Here is a 23,014-nt window from a genome sequence, read left to right on the forward strand (position 1 = left end):
TTGAAATGTTTCTCGTGACAATTGTTTTTTTTTTTGTTTTTTTTGGTTTGCTTTGCAGCCAGTGCAGAAGACTTCACTTACACCTCTTTTGGTCAGAACATCTTCATTCCAGGGGTTAATGACTCTGTGGACCTGAAGAAGACACGGGAAGCCTTGAGCATGCTGGGTGAGGCTCATACTTCTCTTATACATTTTAGAATTAGTGCATTTTCCAGACTTCTGCAAATAACAAGTTTACAAGTGTTGTATTTGGTAGGAGAAACTCTACAGATGGAATTGTAGAATTGGTCGCCTATTTGAGAGCCTGATCTAGAATCAGAGCCTACTCAATTGAAGCAGTTTTCTGAGAACCAACTGTTCTCAGAACTGTTGTTACAGATTATGCTGTGATATTAAAAAGTCAACAACGAAGTTTTAGGAAAGTAATGAACTTAGGGTTGTGCTGTTTTGGAAAAATACTTAAGGATAGGCTGGTGTGATTTGGGCTGATCATTAAAGAATGATACTTTATGTATTTTCTGTTTAATAGTTACATTTAAAGTTGTAGAATGACTAGACTAGCTAGTTTATCACTTGTATTCGAGCAGCTCTAAACAATCCCAACAGGATTCTCATGTTCTCTCTGTTGAACTTAAGACAAAAACATAGCCTGAATAAGTGGAAAATCTGTTCTGTTAACCTATTTGAAAACTTTAAAGTTTGTCATATCAGCAGTGACACTTTTGCTATACATGTCTCTGCATCCAACTAGTCAGACTCTGAGCATGATGAAGTAATGATAACTTTAGGATATATCACAGACAACACAAATGGATTTACACACTGTGTTTTGTTGTGCAGGTGTAAAGGAGGCCCATCAGATGAGCATCTTCAAGATAATTGCCTCCATTTTGCACCTTGGGAATGTGGAAATTGTTTCTGAGAGAGATGGAGAGTCATGCCATATAGCTGTAAGTGCTGCCAGAGGATATGACATTATCCTGGAATTTATTTACTCTTTTAAAATTTTAGTGCAGAAATGTCATTTGTATTGTATTAGTTCTTTCATAGATAGATGATAGATGGCTGTCTTTTGCTCTTTAACAGAGAAACGACCCTCACCTTGTTCATTTCTGTGAGTTGCTTGGGGTCGAGCGGGACCAAATGGAAAACTGGCTGAGCCGTAGAAAGTTAGCCACAGCAACTGAGACCTACGTGAAGAACATGTCCCGTGACCAGGCTGCTAATGCTCGCGACGCTTTGGCCAAACACATATATGCCCATCTGTTTGACTGGATCGTAGAGCACATTAACAAAGCCCTGGTTACCTCCACCAAACAGCACTCCTTTATCGGGGTGTTGGATATCTACGGGTAATTCTGCCTGTAATGGCTTCTTTAGGAATTAAAACATTCATAAATATGTGAGAATGGGAGTTTGCCACATGGGCCTAAGTTTACTATACTTGGATTATTGATCATGGCATGGTTGCTGTGAGCAGTGTCAGTGTTTTGTTCTTTGTGCCTTTTGTTATTTCAATACAAGTTGAGACTATTGACAAAGCCAAGTAAATTCTGCTGCAGTAAATGGTCCCTTGGAAAGGGGACATTATTAATCACTGCTGGAGGTACTGACAAGGCAGTACTATATGCTTGCACAGTCTTCTTTTGGCCTTTAAAGAAGCCATTACTAATTCAAAGATTTTCATATGGAACTATGCTTGCTACCTCGCTCTCTCTTTCTCTCTCTCTTTCTTTGGTGCATCTTAATAAATTGGAGTATCACTTTGAATTAAATTAAAAAAAGGAAACTTATATATTATATAAATTTAGTGAGGGCACTGGTGGCTCAGTCATAGGTGTTTCGCTTGCCATGCGAAAGGCCCGAGTTTGATTCCCAGCCAGTGCCCAAACCCTCAGCCACTGGACGCAGTGCCGGTCCCAAGCCTGGGTAAATGGTTGTGCGGACTGGATATTCCGGTGTGGCGACCCCTTGTCGGGAGTAGCCGAAAGACCAACAACATTATATGGATTAATTGCACATAGACTGGTATATTTCAAGTGTTTATTTCTGTATATTTTGATGATTATAGATTACAGCTAATGAAAACCCAAAATTCAGCACGTCGTAAAAATTTAAATATTGTGAAAAAGTTCAATATTGGAGACTCATGGTGTCACACTATATCAGACAATCAACTCAAAACACCTTCAAAGGTTTTCTTAGCCTTTAAATAGTGTCTTATTCTCAGTAGATTACACAATCGTTGGGACTGCTGACTTGACAGTTCTCCAGAAGATGATTATTGACACCCTGCACATGGAGGGTAGGACACAAAAGATAATTTTTAAAGTAGCTGTTTGTTCACAGAGTGCTGTATCCAAGCACATTACTGGAAAGTTGAATGAAGGAAAAATGTGGTAGAAAAAAAGTTTCATAAGCAACAGGGATAAACTGTTTTATTGTGAAATAAAGGCTATTCAAGAATTTGGGGGAGATTCACAAGGGGAGAATCTGGAGCTCGTGCTTCAAGATCCACCATGAAAAGAGGCGGGCTAATGACAAAAAGAATTGGACTGTTGCTCAGCGGGACAAAGTCAGATGAAATTTTAAGATTTATCTCAGATGGATGAGAGAAGAGGCAAAGAATGCAAGTTCCTTGAGTTCCGGTGTAGAGTTTGCACAGTCAGTGGTGGTTTGGGGAGCCATGTCATCTACACAGTGTTGGCCTACTGTGTTTTATCAAGTCCAAGGTCAGTGCAGCCATCTGCCCTTAAGTTTTAGAGCACTTTCTCCTTCCCTTTGTTGACCAGCTTTATGAAGATGCTGATTAATTTTCCAGCAGTTCTTGGAACCTGCCCATACTGCCAACAGTTCTAATACCTGGTTCTAAGGACCAGGCTATCTTTGTGCTTGAATGGCCAGCAAACTTGCTTGACCCAAACCCGATAGAGATTCTATGAAGTATCGTGAAAAGGAAGATGCGAGAAACCAAACTTAACAACAGAGAAGAGCTAAATGTATTAGCTGTAAGCCATAATAATCAAAAGAAATGATAAAAGAAATAAACACTTGAAATATATTAGTCTGTGTGTAATGAATCCATATCAATTTAAGTTTCACTTTTGGAACCGAATTATAATACCAGTCAAGATTTGGACACACCTTCAAACATTCTACAGTGTTTTTCTTTATTTCTCCTTTTTTCAATTTCCAAACTATCAAAGTACAAATATAGAATTATGTAGTAAACAAAAAAGTGTTAAACAATACAGAATATGTTTATATTTTAGAATATTTTTTAGCTTTGATGACAGATTGGCACACACAGGGCATTCTCTCATCACATTCACAAGGTAGTCACCTGGAATGGTTTTCAATTTACAGATGTGCCTTGTCAATTTGTGACATGTCTTACCTTTTTAATGTGTTTAAGACTATCAGTTGTCTTTTGCTGGGGAAGGGTGTAAACAGAGCCAATAGTCCTAGTGGTACTACAACTACTGAAGAAAATGTATAATTAAAAATACTCAGTTAAGTAAAGAGAAATGACACTCCATCATTATTTTAAGAAATGAAGGTCAGTCGTTGAATGTATCCCCAAGTGGGACCATCATTTTTCTTCCAACATTTTTCTTCATTTTTCTTCCTTTTGATAAAAAACACACCTTTAGATTATGTACAACCTATTTGTCCAAGAAAAAGTGCTGCATCAGATGACCTAGCCTCCACAATAACCCAGCCTAAATCCACTTGAGATGGTTTGGGATGAGTTGGACTGAAGAAACAATTACAGTATTCAACACCTCTGTAAAACTATTCCAGGTGTCTAAGAGAATGCCAAGTGTGCGCACAGCTGTCATCAATGCAATAGGTGGCTACTATGAAGAATTGAAAACATAAAACATATTCTGGGTTGTTGAACATATTTTTAATGTCTACATAGTTCCACATTTGCTCGGTCATAATTTTGTCTTTACGATTAATATACAATGTTGAAAACAATAAAAATAAAGAAAAAACACTGAATGAGAAGGTGTGTCCAAACCTTTGACTGGTACTATGTGGCTCATAAATATAGAAACAATAGGCAGACAGGTGATTGCATGTCCACGTGTGGCCTGTTTTCTTGTTTCACCATGACTAATCAGTCAGATAAAAGGCCTGGAGGTGGTTCAGTGTGTTAGATTTGCTAAACTCATCAGAAAGTGGGAGTGGCCAATACAACAGAAAAGGAATTAACTGGCAAACTCAACCATAGCAAAAGGCCTGCAAAACCACAAAAGATGACTAAAGTGGATAACCATAGAATTCTGTCCATAGGGAAGAATAAAAGTAGCTGGATGTATTCTCATGTGTATAGGCCTATACTGTCTATTCAGATTCAGGCAAATGATGCAAAACTAAAACACCACTTCATATTGCAAATGGATAATGACTCAAAACATACAGTGAAAGCTACCCAAGGCAAAGAAAAGGAACATTTTTTACTGATCATATAAGTCACCTGCTACCACCATCCATGCATATATTGTATGTGTATAAATACTGTATAGTAAATACATTAGGATTGCATTTTCTTTTGATTTAAAGTGAAGTCATAAAACTATGGCGGTTATGATGATATTTTTAATACTGTGAATACAGAGAATGTTTTGCTTTTATGCTAGTTTTGAGCATAGCTTGAAACCTCTAAAAGAGGTTTGGTCTAACACCCATTGTCATGTCTTGAAAGATTTGAAACGTTCGAGATTAACAGTTTCGAGCAGTTCTGCATCAACTACGCCAATGAGAAACTTCAGCAGCAATTCAACTCTGTGAGTAATAGAGACGGTGGCCACAATTTCTCTCTTTTCTGTTCATGATTCTCTAGGGCTAGATTGATCCTTTGCAGATCTGGGTCAGTGATTCAGCGTGTAATCTGTTAGAAATTTTATGACATGCTTTTTTTTTTTATTGAGGTTTTACGAAAATTTGCAAAGTAATACAATCTTTGCATATTTTATAACTGAGCCTTTCAGATTTTACATAACTAATAAAAACATTACTTGTACCACTCAAGTACAAACATAGTCAATGAGGATTTTAGTATCTGATCAGGTATCAGTTGCTACTTAAAGCTCTGTTATGCAAAGTATATTTACAAATGTGAGAAGATGCAAAAGAAATATGTAATACAATTAGTTACAGACATTAAACGTGCCTGAGAAGTGGTCTTTAATAAATCATTTAATTTATTTTTGCAGCATGTTTTTAAACTGGAGCAGGACGAGTACATGAAGGAACAAATCCCATGGACGCTCATAGATTTTTACGACAACCAGCCCTGCATTGACTTAATCGAGGCCAAACTTGGTATCCTGGACCTCCTGGATGAAGAGTGCAAGGCCAGTTTTTATACTCCAGATTGTCAAGTTTGAGCTAAAAACATTTTACCAGAGTAAAATGTATCATGCAGAAAGTTTCTTGTCATTTATCAGTAGAGCCTGAGGCTAATGAATTTCTTTGCCTCATTTATATTTGATCGTTGAAAAATAAGATATAAAATAAAAAAAAAGTAATAAAAATAATTGACTCAGTATTTTAAAGAATTTATTACTGTTACTAGTTGCAGTCTAGATTGTGAGAACCTTGTAAAGTTGTAAAAAATGGGTAATAAAATCAAACAAAATCCTAGACTTTTTTTTAACTTCCGGACTCTTGCCCTTTTCATCTTGCAGGTACCTAAAGGAACAGATCAGAACTGGGCGCAGAAGCTCTACAGCCGCCACACTAGCAGCGAACACTTCGAGAAGCCGAGAATGTCCAACACATCATTCGTTGTGGTCCATTTTGCAGATAAGGTGGGTCAAGTTCTAATGAAGTCAGCTTAAAGTGAAAGCAGTCTGTAAAACTTGGGTTGGCTTATAGAAAATGCCTTGGTGATTTCACGCTATTGTTGCAGTAATCCAAAGGTACAACCACTTTACTATACACTTGGGGAAAATGGTTCCTCAAGGGTTAGTGTATGTATACTTCTGACTTTGAAACTTAAAAAAATACATAAACATTCTCCCTTGCTCGATTCTGACATTTAACAAATGCAAAAATGTTAATATTTATTTATTTAAAACAGAAAAAAGTTTCTGTGATTTTGCATCACTGTTCAGTAAAGATAAAAAAAGGGTTTAGTGTTTTTTTTCTGAAGTTTTTCTGAAATCTGGTTTCAACTGTAACTAGGTGAATGAAAAGCAAAAATGGTGTCTGAGGAGTCTGTACAGTAGGTTTGAATTTTTTTTTCATTTAGGGAATAAAAATACAGTGGCACAAAAAGTACACTAGAAATCATAAAACTACCCCATCACTGAGAACATTGACCACATACAATATATTACTATGTAATTATAGAAATAAAAAAGAAAAAGAAAAGATAAATTCATATTGCAAACAATTTTATTGAAAATACCCGAACAGAGTCTCTTCAGTCTGGTATTGTGATCGTAGCCTAAGAGATGAAACTGGATCATAAAGCATGCTTTTGACAAGACGAATTGTAAATAAATAGTTTAATATGTATTGTGTATTAAAAACAGTTTTGCAGTTTTAGCCACTTTTATGCGATATAAATAATGTGCATATAAAAAGCAAGTCAGGTACACATGAACATGGACTCGGTGCTCTTTATCATCTTTCAGAGACAGTATTGTATCAAAGTTCTGTAATCACCAGTTCACTACTTACAAAGAGGGTGCATGTGAACATTGTGAAAGCCTCCACAGTAATTATCTGACACACAGTAAGGCCTTAACTCCACCAAGAGGCATTATAAGCTAATGTTCTGCAGAGGTGTGGATTCCTATTATACCCAACACTATTAAATTACAAAACACCTCCACCTTGAAACAGGCTTGCAAAAGATATTTGTCATGAATGATGTTTTCTATCCATGGCAGCTTTTTTCTTTTTCACTAATCTGTTTAACACACAGATTTTACACACAGTGTCCTCATGCACATTGACTTTCATCAAGAATCCAGAAAGCTGAATGAATGATAGCCTAGTGCTTTTTCTATATTCTGAACAATGTATTCCCAACCATAATTAAACAAGCCTCACCCACTCAATCAGTTCATCAGAATGCAAGGTGAGGTGTGTTGGATCTAAATTCTGCAGGAATGGGGTTGGGCATCTCTGAAGAAACAAAGCATTAGCACAGCTATGATGTGTGGAAAATATCTGTTTACAAAAAAAGCATTGAATACAACTGAGAGAAGGCTTTTGATCCTTTTTATGGACATAATTCACTTCAATATCCAGGGTGCCCCAAAACACTGGATACATAGAACGTGTTTAAAAATCCACCAATGCTCAAAGAGCAGCCCAAGAGCATCCTCCCACAAAATCCAAGATGGTCATGAGCAATCTGAAGATTGTCTGAAATACATTAAAAATCACATCAGTATTTATACATTGTGCCTCACAAATACCTACTGTAATATGAACTTCTGGCCCTTTCTGTATACTATAATGCACTTCTTTAGGTTCTTTTTATTTATACAATATTTTATTCTGTTTATTTATACCTTTTTAAAGCAACATGCATGCTTTGTTTAAGATGTTGCTTTTTTATGAGAAAAGAGAGAGAGAGAGAGAGAGAGAGAGAGAGTTATAAGAAAAACAGTAATCACCATGTGTCCTTTAACTGCAAAAACAATTAACAAGTGGAAAATGCAACAGCCATTAAAACACATGAAAATGAGCTTAGAGTTTAAGGGTACATGAGATTCCTTTGAAGCTTATATTTAATGTATTTTACAATTGGCATCCAAATGATACTATTGTTAGATATGCATGTGTGAACTGTGAGAACTCCTTATCTTTATAAAACACAGAAGTAACTTTGTTTAAAATTGTTTTTATGCAGGTTACCTAGATAACAGGTTAAAGCACAGAAAAGCTTTTTCATTAGTCATGTGTTGTGCTCTGTCCAAACAGCAACCAGGATGGAATGTGCAGTAAGAGAATGTGAAGTTTCTGATTCGAGTAAATGTTAATGTGTTTCCTGATTCCTTATGGTTGTCCTAAGGAATCAGGAATGGTTAACATCAACCGTATGGTTGACATCATGATGTGCATTTGGGTTTCATATATGTCATATAGACCTAAAGTTATCATTACTTTTAAATGTCTGAATTTCACTGCTACTGGAATGTTGTCATAAATATGGTGAGCTCAAAACTGCTCATCTTCCTTTTTTTATAGTCATAGAAACAACTGAAAAAGGCCATTAAAACATGGGACCATATGTCTCCGTGGTATTTTACCCATCTTTGTTTTTTGCTCAGTCATGTTTATGTAGTTGGTTAAAATTAAATTAATTTAATTACATTATATTGCATAAGTTGTGCTGAAAAAAAGGATAAGACCCTCTCTCTATATTGCACAATCTTCAAACCTGTATTTAGTCAAAAAATTGCTAAAATGCTCTGGGTTTTAAGCGTTAATGACTTTTGCCCTTGGCAACCATACCTCAGAGTTCTACGGTACTTCTGTGACTTTAGTTTTTCTTTGTAATCATTCATTTAAAAATAAAAATTACATTTTAGCAGATTTTGTTTGCCTGAGCATGGCAGCTGTGATGGTGCTCATTTCTATGCTGCCTGTGGGATTTACAGACTTATGTAACAGCAGTGCAACTTCAAAATCTTTCCAAGAGATTTTGCATTTTTTTTACTGCATGAAGTACAGCATTTGCCTTTTGTAGTCTAGATAGTAAGTTTGTTTAAATACCTTGACTGCTTTGCTAAAGAATAAAACAAAATAAATTAGTTCGTCGATTGATTAATTAATTAATAATAATAATAATAAATGATATATTTTTTTCTTCTTTTCTTCACGTTTATATATAATGTATGTTGATTTTGCTTTTTCAGGTCGAGTATCAGTGTGAAGGCTTCTTGGAGAAGAACAGGGACACTGTGTATGAAGAACAGATCAACATCTTGAAGGCCAGCAAGGTGAGGGGATACAGTATGTCCCAATCAAGGTTCTTAAATATTGTGGATTTCTATAGTTTTTTTTTTTTTTTTTTTTTTTGCTATCAAGTTCATGTCCCAGTATATTGTACAGGGTCCTTGCACATGGAATATACGTGTGTAATATAAAATTTCTTCCAAATTTGCAATAAAATGTTATAAATCTGATTTGACTAAAACAAGCTTTTAGTTCTCTTTGTGAATAGTGATCAACTGTGTGTGTGTGTGTGTGTGTGTGTGTGTCTGTGTGTAGTTGTGTGTAAAAGGATGCTTAAAAGTGTGGCCATGTTTAATTGAGACTTGGCACATGCTGCAGGTTTTTTAAAAAGTTAGTTTAAAAAGTTTAAAAGTTATACAATCTATATACATATCTGGATAAATATGTAAATACCCTGTCATTTGCAAGTTAAATAAAACACTTGGGGTGTGCTCGTACATAAATGATCTAAAATGAAATGCAGACTTACTGTAACCACCCTGAAGTTTTCAATAACTATACTTGTTGAAATGTTTTCATTTTTTCTCTCATACCTCACCAACTTTGGACTATTCCAGTTTTTATCCCTTTTACACATTTTCTGAAAACAGAAGGTTCTCTGCTTTAAAGACTGCTCTGATATGGCTCATAATGTTACAGCTTTTGTTTTGTTATTTTTCCTGGACAGCTGCTTCTGTTCTCAACATTTTCTGCCTTAAAAGCCACAGAAAAGAGGAACCTTCTGATCACCACAATTAACCCAATCTACATATCGTACTATAAAAGCACCATATTCACCTTTTGGCATTTTTTCCTTGAATAATTACTTGGGACGGGGGGGAAGCACCCAAGTGGTTATATCGATGTTTTATAACATATTTCTTATTCATTAATGCCCAAATGTTTTGGTATGTGGGAGCAAATTGTTGGCAAAGTGGGCTCCAGATCCACTAACCTGATGACTAGCCTGCTGTAACAGTTGCTGCTGTGCTCTTAAACACTGTGCTGATGTTTGTTCCTCCCTCAGTTCCAGCTTGTGGCAGATCTCTTCCAGGACACGGATGCTCCTGCTCCAACAAGCAAAACCGGCAAGCACAACGTACGTCCTGCTAAACCCATGCCCAAAGGACACAACCGTGAGCACCGCAAAACTGTTGGCACCCAGGTGAGGCTTTAAGAAGTTACGTGTTCTGATTAGTGACATGCTTGTGATTTATTTTAGAAGTAAGAAGTCTGTCATGTTTGTGTTTATAATACCTCCTATTTCTAGTTTCGGAGTTCTTTACATCTTCTGATGGAAACTCTGAATGCTACAACTCCACACTATGTACGCTGCATAAAACCCAATGATGTCAAAGAAGCCTTTGTGTAAGTTTAGTTTCTATAAATACAATGATTATTCTATTTCTGTACTTGTGTGTGAGGGAAATGCTTAAATTAATTAAAACTTCTTTAAAAATTATAGGTATGTCACTGTATTGTTTACATTATTGCTCATTTATTTACAGTAGATAAATAACCTGGTTGCATAAGTATGTTTCAGATCTGTCAACTGTGACTCGATCACCTGTGCACAGACCTCTTCAAGTCCTTTTGATAGGATTTAAATCTGGACTGGGACATCTCTAAACATTAATCTTCTACCAAAACCATCTATTTGTTGAGCTGTATTTGAGCTTTGAGTCATTATAATGCTGAAAGATACAATTTGTCTTCATTTTCAGCTGTGTAGGTCTGCAGGTTCTGTGCCCTGTATCAAGAAAGATTGATAGGAGAATCTCACAAGACTTAAAAATCATGACAAGAGCCCCAGGCTTACAATAGATGAAGAGAAGCAGCCACGAAGCATAATGCTGCCATGTCCGTGTTCTTATAGTGATTAACTAGCTTTTGGATTTATAGCTAAAAAAGTTCCACCAGTCATTGAAAAATAAATGTTGGAGAAGAAAAATAACTAGTTAAATAAACAAACTAATAATAATCTAATGACAATAAATGGTGTTTGTGGAACTGCTAAATGAATGCAATATCACACTCAAGGTTGTGCTGTTATCATGTGATATTGCTTTTTTTTTACCTTAGGTGTGTAGTCATTATATAGCTATTGTAGTTAGTCAAAACCTGGTGTTAGCAAGAAAAATGGTGTCTTTTGCACCATTCGTGTCTTCTACACATGTGGTTTATACAGTTCTAAACCTAAAGCCATCAACTGCATATACTTTTGAGCTACACAGTTTCGGTACATCTGGGGGTGTGTCATTATAGGAAAATGGGATTATGTGAGGTGGCTTAACAAAGAATAACTAACCACCACAGGGCTGATTTTCCTATTATAGCACCCAAAATGTGTTTTATTCGTACTATACCACAACAATTTGGAAACTATTACATTTTTTATCACTTGAAGAATATCACCTTATGCAGTTTCCTGTTAACACCTACATTATAGAAGCTGCCCTTTCCTCATCAGTCTGTTTTAATAAGTTAATAAGCCATCAAATTTACAGCAAATGACAATATTATGTCATTAGGACTTAATGGATAAATAATATATTTAATATATTAATATATAATAGGAAAATGCTTTAAACAAAACATTATGTCAATGATTCTATTTTTTTTTTTTTGTTAAATAACAGCAATGTATTTTAATCATTTTTTTATTTAGGAATAGATTATTGTGTAATACTTAAGTAATACTTGTTAGTTTATTATTGAAAATAAGGACACAATTTTTTGCTTGTTGTTTTTGGATAAATTTTTTAGGCCATTGTACTTTGTCAGCATCATTTTGCAAGATCTTCACCGTCTGGTTACATGGTAGTCATGCGTTGTAGTGTTACGCTGTAGTTTTCAGTTTTCCTCCGTTTTTTTGGTGTGTTAAAATCTCTGCGGCTTTTAGTCATGTTCTGTTGGTCCCTCCTTCACATTTTTGAGGACAAGAGCCTCTTCATTAAGCTTACATTGACAGCAGTTTCTGAGTCACATGCTGAGAGGTTTCTCACAAACAGAAGGGGAACTTTGTTCAGAGCTCTGAGTTTGTCAGGGTTAGTGTCCTTGAGTGTCTAAGAGTCTATAGTTTTCTAAATGCCTCTCTCACTTGAAACATGTACCATGCTTAAGGAAAATTTAAGGTAGTTTTCTATCCTGGACCATCCTTGCCTTTTTTTTTTTTTTTTTTTTTAGAGGAAATGCTTTTAATGATTTTGGATGATTTTTACAGTAGTTCCTGTTGATTCTGTGTGCAGGTTTGATTCTAAGAGAGCCGTCCAGCAGCTACGAGCATGTGGTGTTCTAGAGACCATTCGCATCAGCGCTGCAGGATATCCATCCAGGTGACTGTCACCGATATTTAAAAAGATTTTTTTATTATTTTATATTTTTGTACAAATATTAAAGCATATTAAATGTTATGTTATATTAAAGCTACAAATCCAAATAATAAGATTCAATAAATTATGATGACTTTTCTAACAACTTTTCTTTACTTTTAAAACTTTAATTTTCAATTTAAACTCTAAATTAACCATATTTAAAATGAGAACATAAGGAATAGTAAAATGATTTATTTCTTCCTCTTTAACCACAGCAATTTTCACAGGTAAAACCTTTAAGGAGTTAAAGCATGGCATTATACATCTATTTTATTTATTGTTGCATATTACTGTATATATTGTAGAAGATCAATAAAACAAGTTAGTTCCTGTTATCACGTATGTAAAAGCAACTATGAACAGTCATTTCCGTTCTGGCCTTTCTTGAACCTAATGAGACAAGTTCAACATGATTAAGAAGAAAGAACCCAGAAGCAGCAAAGTCAATGGGGCACTGTCAAAACTTGCAAGTTAATCATGTTAATCAAAAATAATTCCCTATTTTAAAAATAGCTCGAAAATCTGTGCAAAAATCACTCCATAGACTATAATGTGGTTTGTAGAGTGGGCACACACTGAGAAAATGCTTTTGGGCCACTTTGGAGAAACTGCCATCCTGTGCCAAAAGAGCCCTTTCTTAAAAAATCCAAGAGCCAAACCTGCACCTATAGTCCATCTGATATAAGTAAAATAAACCCAGGGGTGCTGAAAGCTGGATACATTCTCTATGCCTGAGAGTTTCCTTTGCAAGGGCAGGGTTGGCTGCAGCGAGTGGCCCGAGCCACGCCCCCTTGACTCTCTCTCGCTCTCTCTTTCTCTCTCTGTCCCTCTCTCATACAGACCATACACACACACACCCTGGAATAACAGGCATCGTCAAGATTCATATCTTTGTAACTGTAAGGGTTAGAAGTGCATCTAGTTCAGTTTAATGTTAAAAAATGACTGTGAAACAAATGTTTTACTTATAACAGTTTTATAAGAAACCAGTTGTCTGAATACTATGCCAAAAAAAAGTTAGTTGCACTGCAAGCACTGCAAGGTCAATCATTTTTTCTTGTTTTTCTTATTTCTGTTTTATGCAGAACATAAGTCTTACGAGTCACTGTGTATGAGTATCACTGTGTATTGATTGATATGTAATATATATCGTTTTAGGTGGACGTACCCAGATTTCTTTAACAGATATCGGGTGCTGATGAAAAAGAAAGACGTGACTGCTGATAGGAAGCAGGTGTGCAGAACCCTCCTGGAGACCTTGATCAAGGTAACACCTCCTGACTTTACCTTTTTTTATTTTACACCCGATGCCGAGATGCTAATGTACATTAGTGGGATGTAAAGCAGCCACACCGCTCCAGATGATTTTCTTTACTCTTCTTTATCTTTCATTTGAATGCGAATGTGAGGTGCAGGGCACTGATTCATTACTGGTGAAACCGATTACTCAGTTTCTCCTTAAGCTTCTGTTCTATCCTTTTTAAAATATATCGTGTGCTAGCATAAATCCGGTCACGATTTTGTTTCGGCTGCTGCTCAGCTTTTGCCATTTTCAAAATCTCATCCCTCATCCGAGCAATATCAATAAATTTTAATCTGTGAACGTCACTGCCTCTGCTTCAGTGAGTTCTCTAATGGCTTGAGCTTTCTTAGCTCAGCATTTCCGTACTCCATTCAGCAGCAGGGCACTGGATAAAAAAAGCTGCATAATCAGCAGGGCCGCACGGGCAGAGGCTGTTAAGCTCAGATATAGATGTTTGTTGATTTCAATAACCAATTTGCTTAATTAGCTTTTATTAGATTTGTGTATAAAACTGCCAAGATGAGATTAAAACTCAATTAAATATGTTTTAATTTCTTTTATGGTTTAATCTGGAATAAAATAAAAATTCTGCAGCACACTGATATAGTTCTAAAGGCAAGAAAAATCACAGGTTTGTATTAACACTCTTGTTCTAGCACATTAATTATTCCTGCAGTAACAACTTCCTCTGGGACTTGTATACATGGTGGATGTCGCACATAATCTTAAGTTCAATAATCAACTATTTGAAAAAAAATTCTGTATTACAGAATAACATCATTGTTGCTGTCGTGATGTTTTATTTAAGGAGTTTCAATTTATGTATCTTTTATGGAAGTATTAGGGGTGGAAGTAGTTTTAAATTCTTGGTGGTCTATCCTGTAAATCTAGCATGTTTCTCTTTATGTCCCTACTCATTTTGCTTTAAAATAGCCTTGGCTTACTAGCTGTTCTGTGGTTGAATGGCAAATAGCATAAGATAGAAGGATAGTGCACTACATACAGTAGGTGTATAATGCCTTATTCCACACACCAGGTAGTTTCCTTGATCAGGGGTTAGAGAGTGATTTGGGATTCAGCCTTGTGTTAGACGCTTCTTAACTTTGTGAACAAAACTGTGAACAAAGCGGTGAGGAGAGTCATGAATCAGTCAGTGTTTTGGCAGAAGCTCTTGCTCATGTTAACTAGCATAATGAAGGATTGAAGCACAGGTGTTTCAGAGGCAATTCAGAATGACTGAACTACTAAGGAGACAAAGTGCCTGCTGAGAGTGCTAATGTGAATGGTTTTGAATGTGGGTTTTTTTTTTTAGGCAGCTACTCTCCCCTTTCTTGTAGTGGTTCCAGACCGTGCTAGCCTACTCTCACCAGTAAATGACGTAATTTAAAATTTTCAAAATTACATTTCATTGGACAGACGTGTTCACTCTTTAATGGATTAATCTGTGATTTCTTAGGTTGAGTAAATTTATTAGACAGTAACAAAGAGGGCTCAGTGAGGAAACAACAGTTTATAGCTGCTATAATATAAGTGATATTATTATATAGTGATGTATACTTTTAAGTTGCTTTTATTAAGTGAAAGACTAAAGATCAACAGGTTATAACTTTTTTAATTTTAACTTTTACCTTTATAAATTCCCTCTTCCATCCAGGATCCAGATAAGTTCCAGTTTGGAAAGACTAAGATCTTTTTCCGAGCTGGTCAAGTGGCGTACCTCGAGAAGCTCCGAGGCGACAAGTTCCGCTACGCTTGCATTAAGATGCAGAAGACAGTGAGAGGATGGCTGCAGAGGAGGCGCTATCAGAAAATCCGCAAGTCAGTTGTCTTGCTCCAGAGATATGGCCGTGGCGTCTTGGCACGCAGGTGAGGAAATGTGTTTGAGTGCAGATGTGAATTTAAATCTCAAATAAACAAAGGTAAGAAAAAACTTTCTGAGACGACATGAGGAAGAAATGGTGGATTTAGCAAAGTGCTTAAAACAAACAGTAATAAGTGGGATAAAAGGATGGGCAATACGACTGTCTTTAGGCACTGTAGTGTCCAATTAAATAATGCGTCTCGCTCAGTCTCTCTATTATTATTCTCTTTCTCTGTTCTTCTTGCTCTATTTTTCTATCATTCTTACTACTTTCTTATTCTCTCTACAATTTTTTCCTATCTGTCATATTCTTCCTATTTTTCTCTGATCTTCTCACTCTTATTATTTACCAGCTTCTCTCTTCTTCTATTAATTTTTTTTTGCTTTCTCGATCATCCAAGCTCTCATGTCTGTCCCTCTGGTGTTCTTGTTTATTTGCTCTGTTTGTCTTTGTGTTTCACTTCTTACTATATTGTCTTGTTTCCTGATAGTGTTCACCGTCTCCTGTTTTCTCGTATGTTCTCTTTCTCTCTTTTACCCTTGCTTTCTCCCTCTGTTGTTCTTGTTCATGTGCTCTGTTCCTCTTCCTACTGTGTTGGTGTTGTCTTGTTTTTGCTTGTGTTTTCTGTCCCACATTCTCTTTCACGTGTTCTTTCTCATTCTTTATGTCTTGTTCTCTTAGGCCGTCTCTTACTTTCCTGCATTCTCTCTCATGTTCTCTCATGCACTCTTGGTAATGTGAATTTTCTCTTTCCTGTGTCGTTCAGGTATGCAGAACAGTTGCGTCTCACCAAAGTGGCTCTTATCTGTCAGAAGCAGTACAGGATGGCGAGAGTCCGGCGTTCATATCTGACCGTTCGCAAGGCTACAGTCACCATTCAGGCCTTCACACGGGGCATGTTCACACGCCGCATGTACCACGAGGTCCCCCACTGCATTAATTTAATTTAAACTAATAAATATATTTATATATGTGTGTGTGTAAATGCACTATAGAAAATAGCATTATAGAATTTGTAATTACATTCTATAGTGCAGATTTTCTCATACTCTATATTTCCCCCCTCTCTCAATCCTTACAGTACCTGATGCACCACAAGGCCAGTGTCATCCAGAGAGCCGTGCGTGGATGGCTGCAGAGAAGGAAGTTCTGCCGTGCACGTGATGCAGCGGTGGTGCTGCAGTGCGCTTACAGACGCGTACTTGCCAAGCGACAGCTCAAACAGCTGAAGGTCGAGGCCCGCTCAGCAGAACACTTCAAGAATCTCAACGTCGGCATGGAGAATAAGATCGTCCAGCTTCGGAGAAAAATGGATGATCAGGTGCAGCACTCAGAACACATTCCACACGCGCTTGTAATCCACTCTGAGGCAGACTTTTCCTCTGTTTATTCACCCAGTTGCCAGTTTTTTAGGTCCAACTATCATAGAGGTGTATAGCAGTTAATAATTGTGTATGTTCAGTCCATCAGATCCTCCATCAGTAAAAACCATCACTTAGTGGACATTAATTCAGCTGTTTTTTTTTTCTTAAAACAGAAAATGTCTAGAAATAATTGTGTGATTATCACACAATTACTGCTTGCACAAAAAATATTTCTGAGTGGACTTAGAGGACGGTTAGGGCTTTGTTTGTAATATACCATATAAGGTTACCTTTGTGTGGGTATTAAAACCAAGAGATGAAAAGGAAAAAGTAAAGAACAGAAGCAAAGAAAATTTCATATTACTCAGTGAGGTCCAAAATTATGAGACCATTAATGAAAATGCATAAATTCTGCATTCTTTTTAAATTCATAAGTTATACTGTTTTTTAAGTTAAAAATAAAAAAATATTAATTACTAAATATTTACAAGAAATTCAGAGTTTCCTGGAAATTGGTGTGTCCTCATGTTTATATAATGGACTTAAAAAGTAAAAGTGTACTTAAGCTGGCATGGACTTAACAAACTTTATGAACCATTTTATAGTGAATTTATCATAGTGTTGTGTGAAATCATGCTTTAATAGGATAGATGAATCCAGGCTTGTGTACAATGCAGTTAACATGCTCAATTTTACACATTTATTTGCATTTAACACTAGAGGCGCCGCGCCAGTGTCACCTACTAATAACGCGGTTCAGCGGTCATTTGACCGCCTATTGTTTTGAATGGGAAGCTGCTGCTGACACACAATGATCGCTAGATGGCGCTTTCACCCAAAGCAAATAGTTTAGCTCCAAGATCAACGTGCACTTGGACATTGCGCCATTCATTCCCGCGTTGATAATCAGCGGTATCTTTTTTTTTATATTTAACTGAGAAAACCTACTACAGAGTCTCTAAGGGGACAAAGGAAGAGGGGGGAAAACGGCAGAAAAAAAACAAGTCATGTTTTGCATTATAACCCAAAGTTTTTGGCATGACTTTTTTCTGCCGTTTTTTCTCCTCCTTTGTCCATCTAGGGGCTTCGTACTATAACAAAAAAGAAAGCTCACTTAATTTTATATTGTATGGAGAAAATGTATTAGTTTGTTCATTCTATTTGAAGCTTCTGAACGTCTCGGGTGGAGCAGGAGCAGCGATTTAGTTCTGAACTCCGTGAAATTATCGCTAAAACAATATTAGGTTTGAATAAATCAGATCTACCACAGCAGATAATAAACTATGCTATGTCATAACCAAAGCAAACACCACGATTATGCCTCGTTTCGTTCAGTGTTGCTAGGCAACGGACCACGCGCCTAATCGGCGGGAAGGTGGTTTACTTTGCCATGGTGTATTATAAACCTGCGGAATGTTTCACTGCTTATGCTCATGTAATAAAAGCGAGGGAATGTGGAAGTGATGAGTGGCCACTCAATGAGAACTAAACCAAAGATTTCGGTAACTACACTGAGTGTAACATCTGCATAGTGACACTAAACAGATGAACAACTTCACTTTTCCGTTTACCTCTGAGAAAAAATTTAAAGATGCATGCTCTCTCTCTCTCTCTCTCTCTCTCTCTCTATTTGGTCTGTATCCACACTCAGCGGTCACGGAGTGAAAAAACTTTGAAGCAGTTCATATATTAATCTAATAGGAATATAGACATAGCGATATTTAAGAACATTTACTTTTTTCTATTTAAAAACTGCTTATTTTTAGTTTTAGACAGACAGACAGATAGAAAGACAACATGCATATTTACTTACCTACTTAATCCCAAAGAAAATTTAAAACATTACATAGAAAGGATAGTAATACAATTGACATGCAGTTTACAATTGCAAATAGTCATTCAGCATACAGTTAAAAAAAAAACATGTGGAAGTTGACCCATGCTTACACAGGAATGACAAAAAAAAACTGAATATAAAAAAATAAATAAATACCTGTAAAGAATGAGATTAATACTGAATTGGATATAAAATGAAAATTCTGTATGGTTTAAAAAATGCGTTAATAAACGGAAAACCATAATTTGACACCAAAACAAAGAGACAAATCATCATCATCAAACATCATTCATTTATTTTCAATAGCTCCAGTAATGCTAATTGATAATGATTTAATGGCATTAGTCAGTAAAGTTGACTCTTATCTAAACCCCGACCTGGCCTTATGTATTCCTGCAGAAACTCGAGTATAAGTCGCAGAGTGAGAAGCTGTCTGTAGCCAACACCGCATTGGTCATAGAGGTCAGCAAACTGCAGAAGGAGCTGGAGACGGCACAGAGTAGTAAAATTGAGGCTCCAAAGCTAAGCACTCTCCAGGACGAGGTTGAGAAACTGAGGGCAGAGCTAAAGGAGGCACATGTCCAGAGAAAGCAGCTTGAGGAGCAGCACAGTACTGAGAAGCTGGGACTGGAACAGGTAAATGGTTAAAGCTTAAGAAAAAAAAAGCTTTCGCATTGTAAAACAGATCGGAGGAGGAGGGGTAAAAACTCAACACGGCTGTACACCGATTTTAAACGGATGTAGGCTTCTTAAGAGGTCAGAGGTTACATAACTATAGTACTGTACGCCTTTTTGGCTCAAAATTCGTTTGTGCAAATTGTTAGTGACTTATGAATTGATTGTGTCAGATTTGTTTAAATAAAAACGTGTGATAGTGACGATAGTTTTACTTAGTTAAAATGTTTTATGTAGTGATGGGATTTGTTGCTTTTTTGCTGTCCTCTTTTTTTTTTAAACATTTTAAGACATTTACTGTAAGACATATTTAATCAAGAATTACATATATATCACAACCGTAACCCTGATCTCTTGAACTTTTTCCCAAAACGTACACAACTTGCACAAAAACTTATTGATGTGGTATATTAACATTATAAAACTTTCTTATATTTCATGTCAACATTGCAGTGAACAGTGGTGCAAAATCAGGCACATTTTAAAAAGTAAACTTAATAAAGGTGTCATCTCCTTTTCAATCTAGCCCTATCTCATGGCACAGAATTTAGGCAGTATGTTGTTTTTCCTGTCCAACTCCACTATAATTTTTCCCAACCCTTGATACGATAATGTCAACGACATAGTCATTATTCTAGTCGGTTGAAGCGCCGATTGCAAGTGCATCACTGATGAAATCTGTGTTCTGCCCTATTCAGAAAGTCCAGGAGTTGGAGAAAGAAAACTCTCTGTTGAAGGAGGAAAAAGAAGCAATGAACCAGAAGATACTCCGCCAGTCACAGAGCTCTGGAGGTGAGTTTCACACGTCACTGCACCTGCGTCTCTAAACACACACACCATCTGTTGAGTATTGTATAAAGCTCAGCTAAAGTAAAACTGCCCCGAGGGCTGGGCTGGTATTGTTTCCCATATAAGAGGGATCTCTGTGCAGAAGTAGGACAAGAGAGAAGCTGAATTGAGTTTCTGAGAAGGAATGCAGTACACCTTTTTACCGGCTCCTAAGCTGTGCATTGATTTGGGCAGGTTCACAGGCAAGGAAGATACTCAAAACCAAAGGTTAGGGATTTTAACTTAAAATAAACATGTTCTTTGTTCAGCTTTTTTTACTTTTTTATTTCTTATTAAAGCCAGTATGTCTATATTTCGTGCTTGCATAATGCTTTCAGCAATAGTTATATAGCTTAGACATTGCTGCTAAACATCTTTATTTAATAATGGACTATTGGCCGTGCATTGGGTCTGAAACATTATTATTACTATTATTTATTAAATTATTATTTAGTCATCTCCGATCTTCTAGCTTCTGGCTGCTCTGATTGAATCTTACAGGAAGATAATATTCTTTTAAAATGTTTTTGTTAAAAGAAAAAAGACATTTTACTGTGGAGTTAGCAGAAGAATAAAAAGGTTTAGTTCTCAGTTAACTCTTTGTTACCCTTTGGGTTACATACTATTTGTAGGCTTATTGTCATAACTTCACACAGTCACATTATCATATTGAACATAGATTCAGAGGGAAATGGTGAAATGGAAGTACTTAATATGGAGTATAACGGAGCTGTAAAAGAATCAAAGCTTGTGAAAGACAAGCTTCACCTACTTCCTAGTTAAGTTTTGTAATTTTTTACATGACCGAGTTCCTCCATCCACATCCTTCCTGTCTGTTTCCAATCATCATTAATAGAAGGATGGATGAAAGCAGATTACAAGAGTGCACATTACTTAATGACAATTATTAAAGCCCTGACAACTTGTTTTCAGCATCTCCAATTTTATTATGCAATCTGATTTTATGATTAGAGTCTTGTCCATGCAATGAAAGGATCAAAGTTCATTAATAAATTTGTCAACTCACATCCCATCATAAAAATATTTCTGCAATTACGGTTTGGCAAGGACTGTGAAATGGCCTAGTAAAGTTTTACTTTCTTTAATCTCTGCACCTGTACATCACTGTAAGTACACTTTTATAGTGTAGCATGTTTACCTTTGGATAGAAATGTAATGCTTTTTAGATTAATTTAATAGGCCTTTAACAACTAAGTGTTTCAAATACATTGAGTGTCTATAAAACAGAAAAGCATATTTCTTGAAATGTGGTCTGTGTATTTGTGTGTTTCTGTCTGACTGTCCTGCAGGTAAGGGTGGTAATTTGACTCAGAAAGAGGCTAACCTACAGGCTGAGCTGGATGACGAGAGACTGCGCTATCAGAACCTGCTGAAGGAGTTTTCCAGACTGGAGCAGAGATATGAAAACCTTCAGGAGGAGGCCAGTTTTGCCAAGGTAACACATAACTGATTTGATACATTTAATTTGATTTGATTTGATTTGACATATGTACAAAGGTCACCACTCATATTTTGCTTCCAAAGAGGCAGACTCGGCTTGCTCATCAGGGACAATCTCATCATTATCTAAACATATATATTTCTCATTCATACACACTTCCATAAATATTGTTTTCATTTTGTGAAGCTGCTTTGAGACAACGACCATTGTTAAAAGCGCTACAGTATATAAATAAAATTGAATTGAATTGAATTAAATAGTTCTCAAGCTTTCTGAAGGATCTTTTTTGCGCTCATTTTAGGTGCAGTCATAAATATTTCTACACCTGACCAATTTCAGAGAAACGTTTTTTGGTTCTTTGTTAAGCCACTTAACCAATTAATTATTTAAGCTTAAAGAATTATTTTTTATTTAAGGCATGAACCAGTGAGAAACAGATGCAGATGATTGACAGATGTTCAGGCCGTGGATTAGAGTGAATGCTGAGTGGATGGGGCAGACAAGAAGGGAAATGAGATTACTGCTGAGGTTGTTATGTAAACAACGTGCAGGCTCTTAGCAAAGAATTGCAGTAATGAACTGGAAGCAATCAAGCTAGTCTATAGTCAATTACTGAGGCCAGATTGACTTCATGTTTGTTTTGGAATGGCCACGTTTTATAAGCTAATCATGCTCTGATGGTTGAAATCAAAGTCGTATCCATGTAAATTTATACACTTAGCAGAAAGATGTTGCTTGCATTTGATATAGTTTTAAATATGTTATAACTATATGATATATATATTCTATATTCCCATTCTAACACATGAATATGCTGTGATCTAAACCATGCCATGGTAGCTCTCGCTGTATGTTTTGGGTTGTTGTCCTGCTGAAAGGTGATCCTTCGCCCCAGTCTCAAGTCTTTTTCAGACTCTAACAGGTTTCCTCCTGAGATTGCCCTGTATTTGGCTCCATCCATCTTCCCCATCAACTCTGACCACCTTCTCGGTGCCTCTTGGCTGCTTCTTTGATTAATGCTCTTCTTTTCCAGCATGTCAGTTTTGGTGGACGGCCATGTCTTGATAGGTTTGCAATTGTGCCATACTTCCATTTTCAGATTATGGATTGAACAGTGCTCTGTGAGATGGTCGAAGCTTGGGATATTTTTTTTTACTAATTATGTGATTTCTTTACTTCCTGTAGTTTCACTGGATTTTAGTTAATGTTCGGAGTGAAGGGGCTGAATGCAAATGCATTTCATGTTTTACAGATTTTAATTGTTTAAAAAAAAGAAAAGCATTAATAATTTTCTTTCCACTTCACTATTATCTGCCATGTTGTGGTGGCCTATCACAAA

The 23,014-nt window shown here is 36.4% G+C and overlaps 1 protein-coding gene across 3 annotated transcripts in view; it reads left to right on the top strand.

Annotated features, from left to right (window-relative positions):
• Positions 1-23,014, top strand: part of myo5b (myosin VB) — a 78,179-nt gene that overhangs the window by 41,614 nt on the left and 13,551 nt on the right. For all 3 annotated transcript variants that reach the window (XM_053478586.1, XM_053478584.1, XM_053478585.1), the window contains exons 8-24: positions 59-166; positions 841-950; positions 1,087-1,352; positions 4,715-4,796; positions 5,226-5,366; positions 5,700-5,822; positions 8,892-8,975; positions 9,998-10,135; positions 10,241-10,338; positions 12,219-12,305; positions 13,503-13,611; positions 15,302-15,513; positions 16,276-16,432; positions 16,591-16,830; positions 19,110-19,346; positions 20,084-20,177; positions 21,524-21,669. In XM_053478586.1, coding sequence (XP_053334561.1) covers positions 59-166; positions 841-950; positions 1,087-1,352; positions 4,715-4,796; positions 5,226-5,366; positions 5,700-5,822; positions 8,892-8,975; positions 9,998-10,135; positions 10,241-10,338; positions 12,219-12,305; positions 13,503-13,611; positions 15,302-15,513; positions 16,276-16,432; positions 16,591-16,830; positions 19,110-19,346; positions 20,084-20,177; positions 21,524-21,669 — 2,432 coding nt within the window. The remainder of the gene's footprint in view (positions 1-58; positions 167-840; positions 951-1,086; positions 1,353-4,714; positions 4,797-5,225; positions 5,367-5,699; positions 5,823-8,891; positions 8,976-9,997; positions 10,136-10,240; positions 10,339-12,218; positions 12,306-13,502; positions 13,612-15,301; positions 15,514-16,275; positions 16,433-16,590; positions 16,831-19,109; positions 19,347-20,083; positions 20,178-21,523; positions 21,670-23,014) is intronic.

The sequence above is a fragment of the Clarias gariepinus genome, chromosome 19 (genome assembly GCF_024256425.1).
Source record: "Clarias gariepinus isolate MV-2021 ecotype Netherlands chromosome 19, CGAR_prim_01v2, whole genome shotgun sequence".
NCBI lineage: Eukaryota > Metazoa > Chordata > Actinopteri > Siluriformes > Clariidae > Clarias > Clarias gariepinus.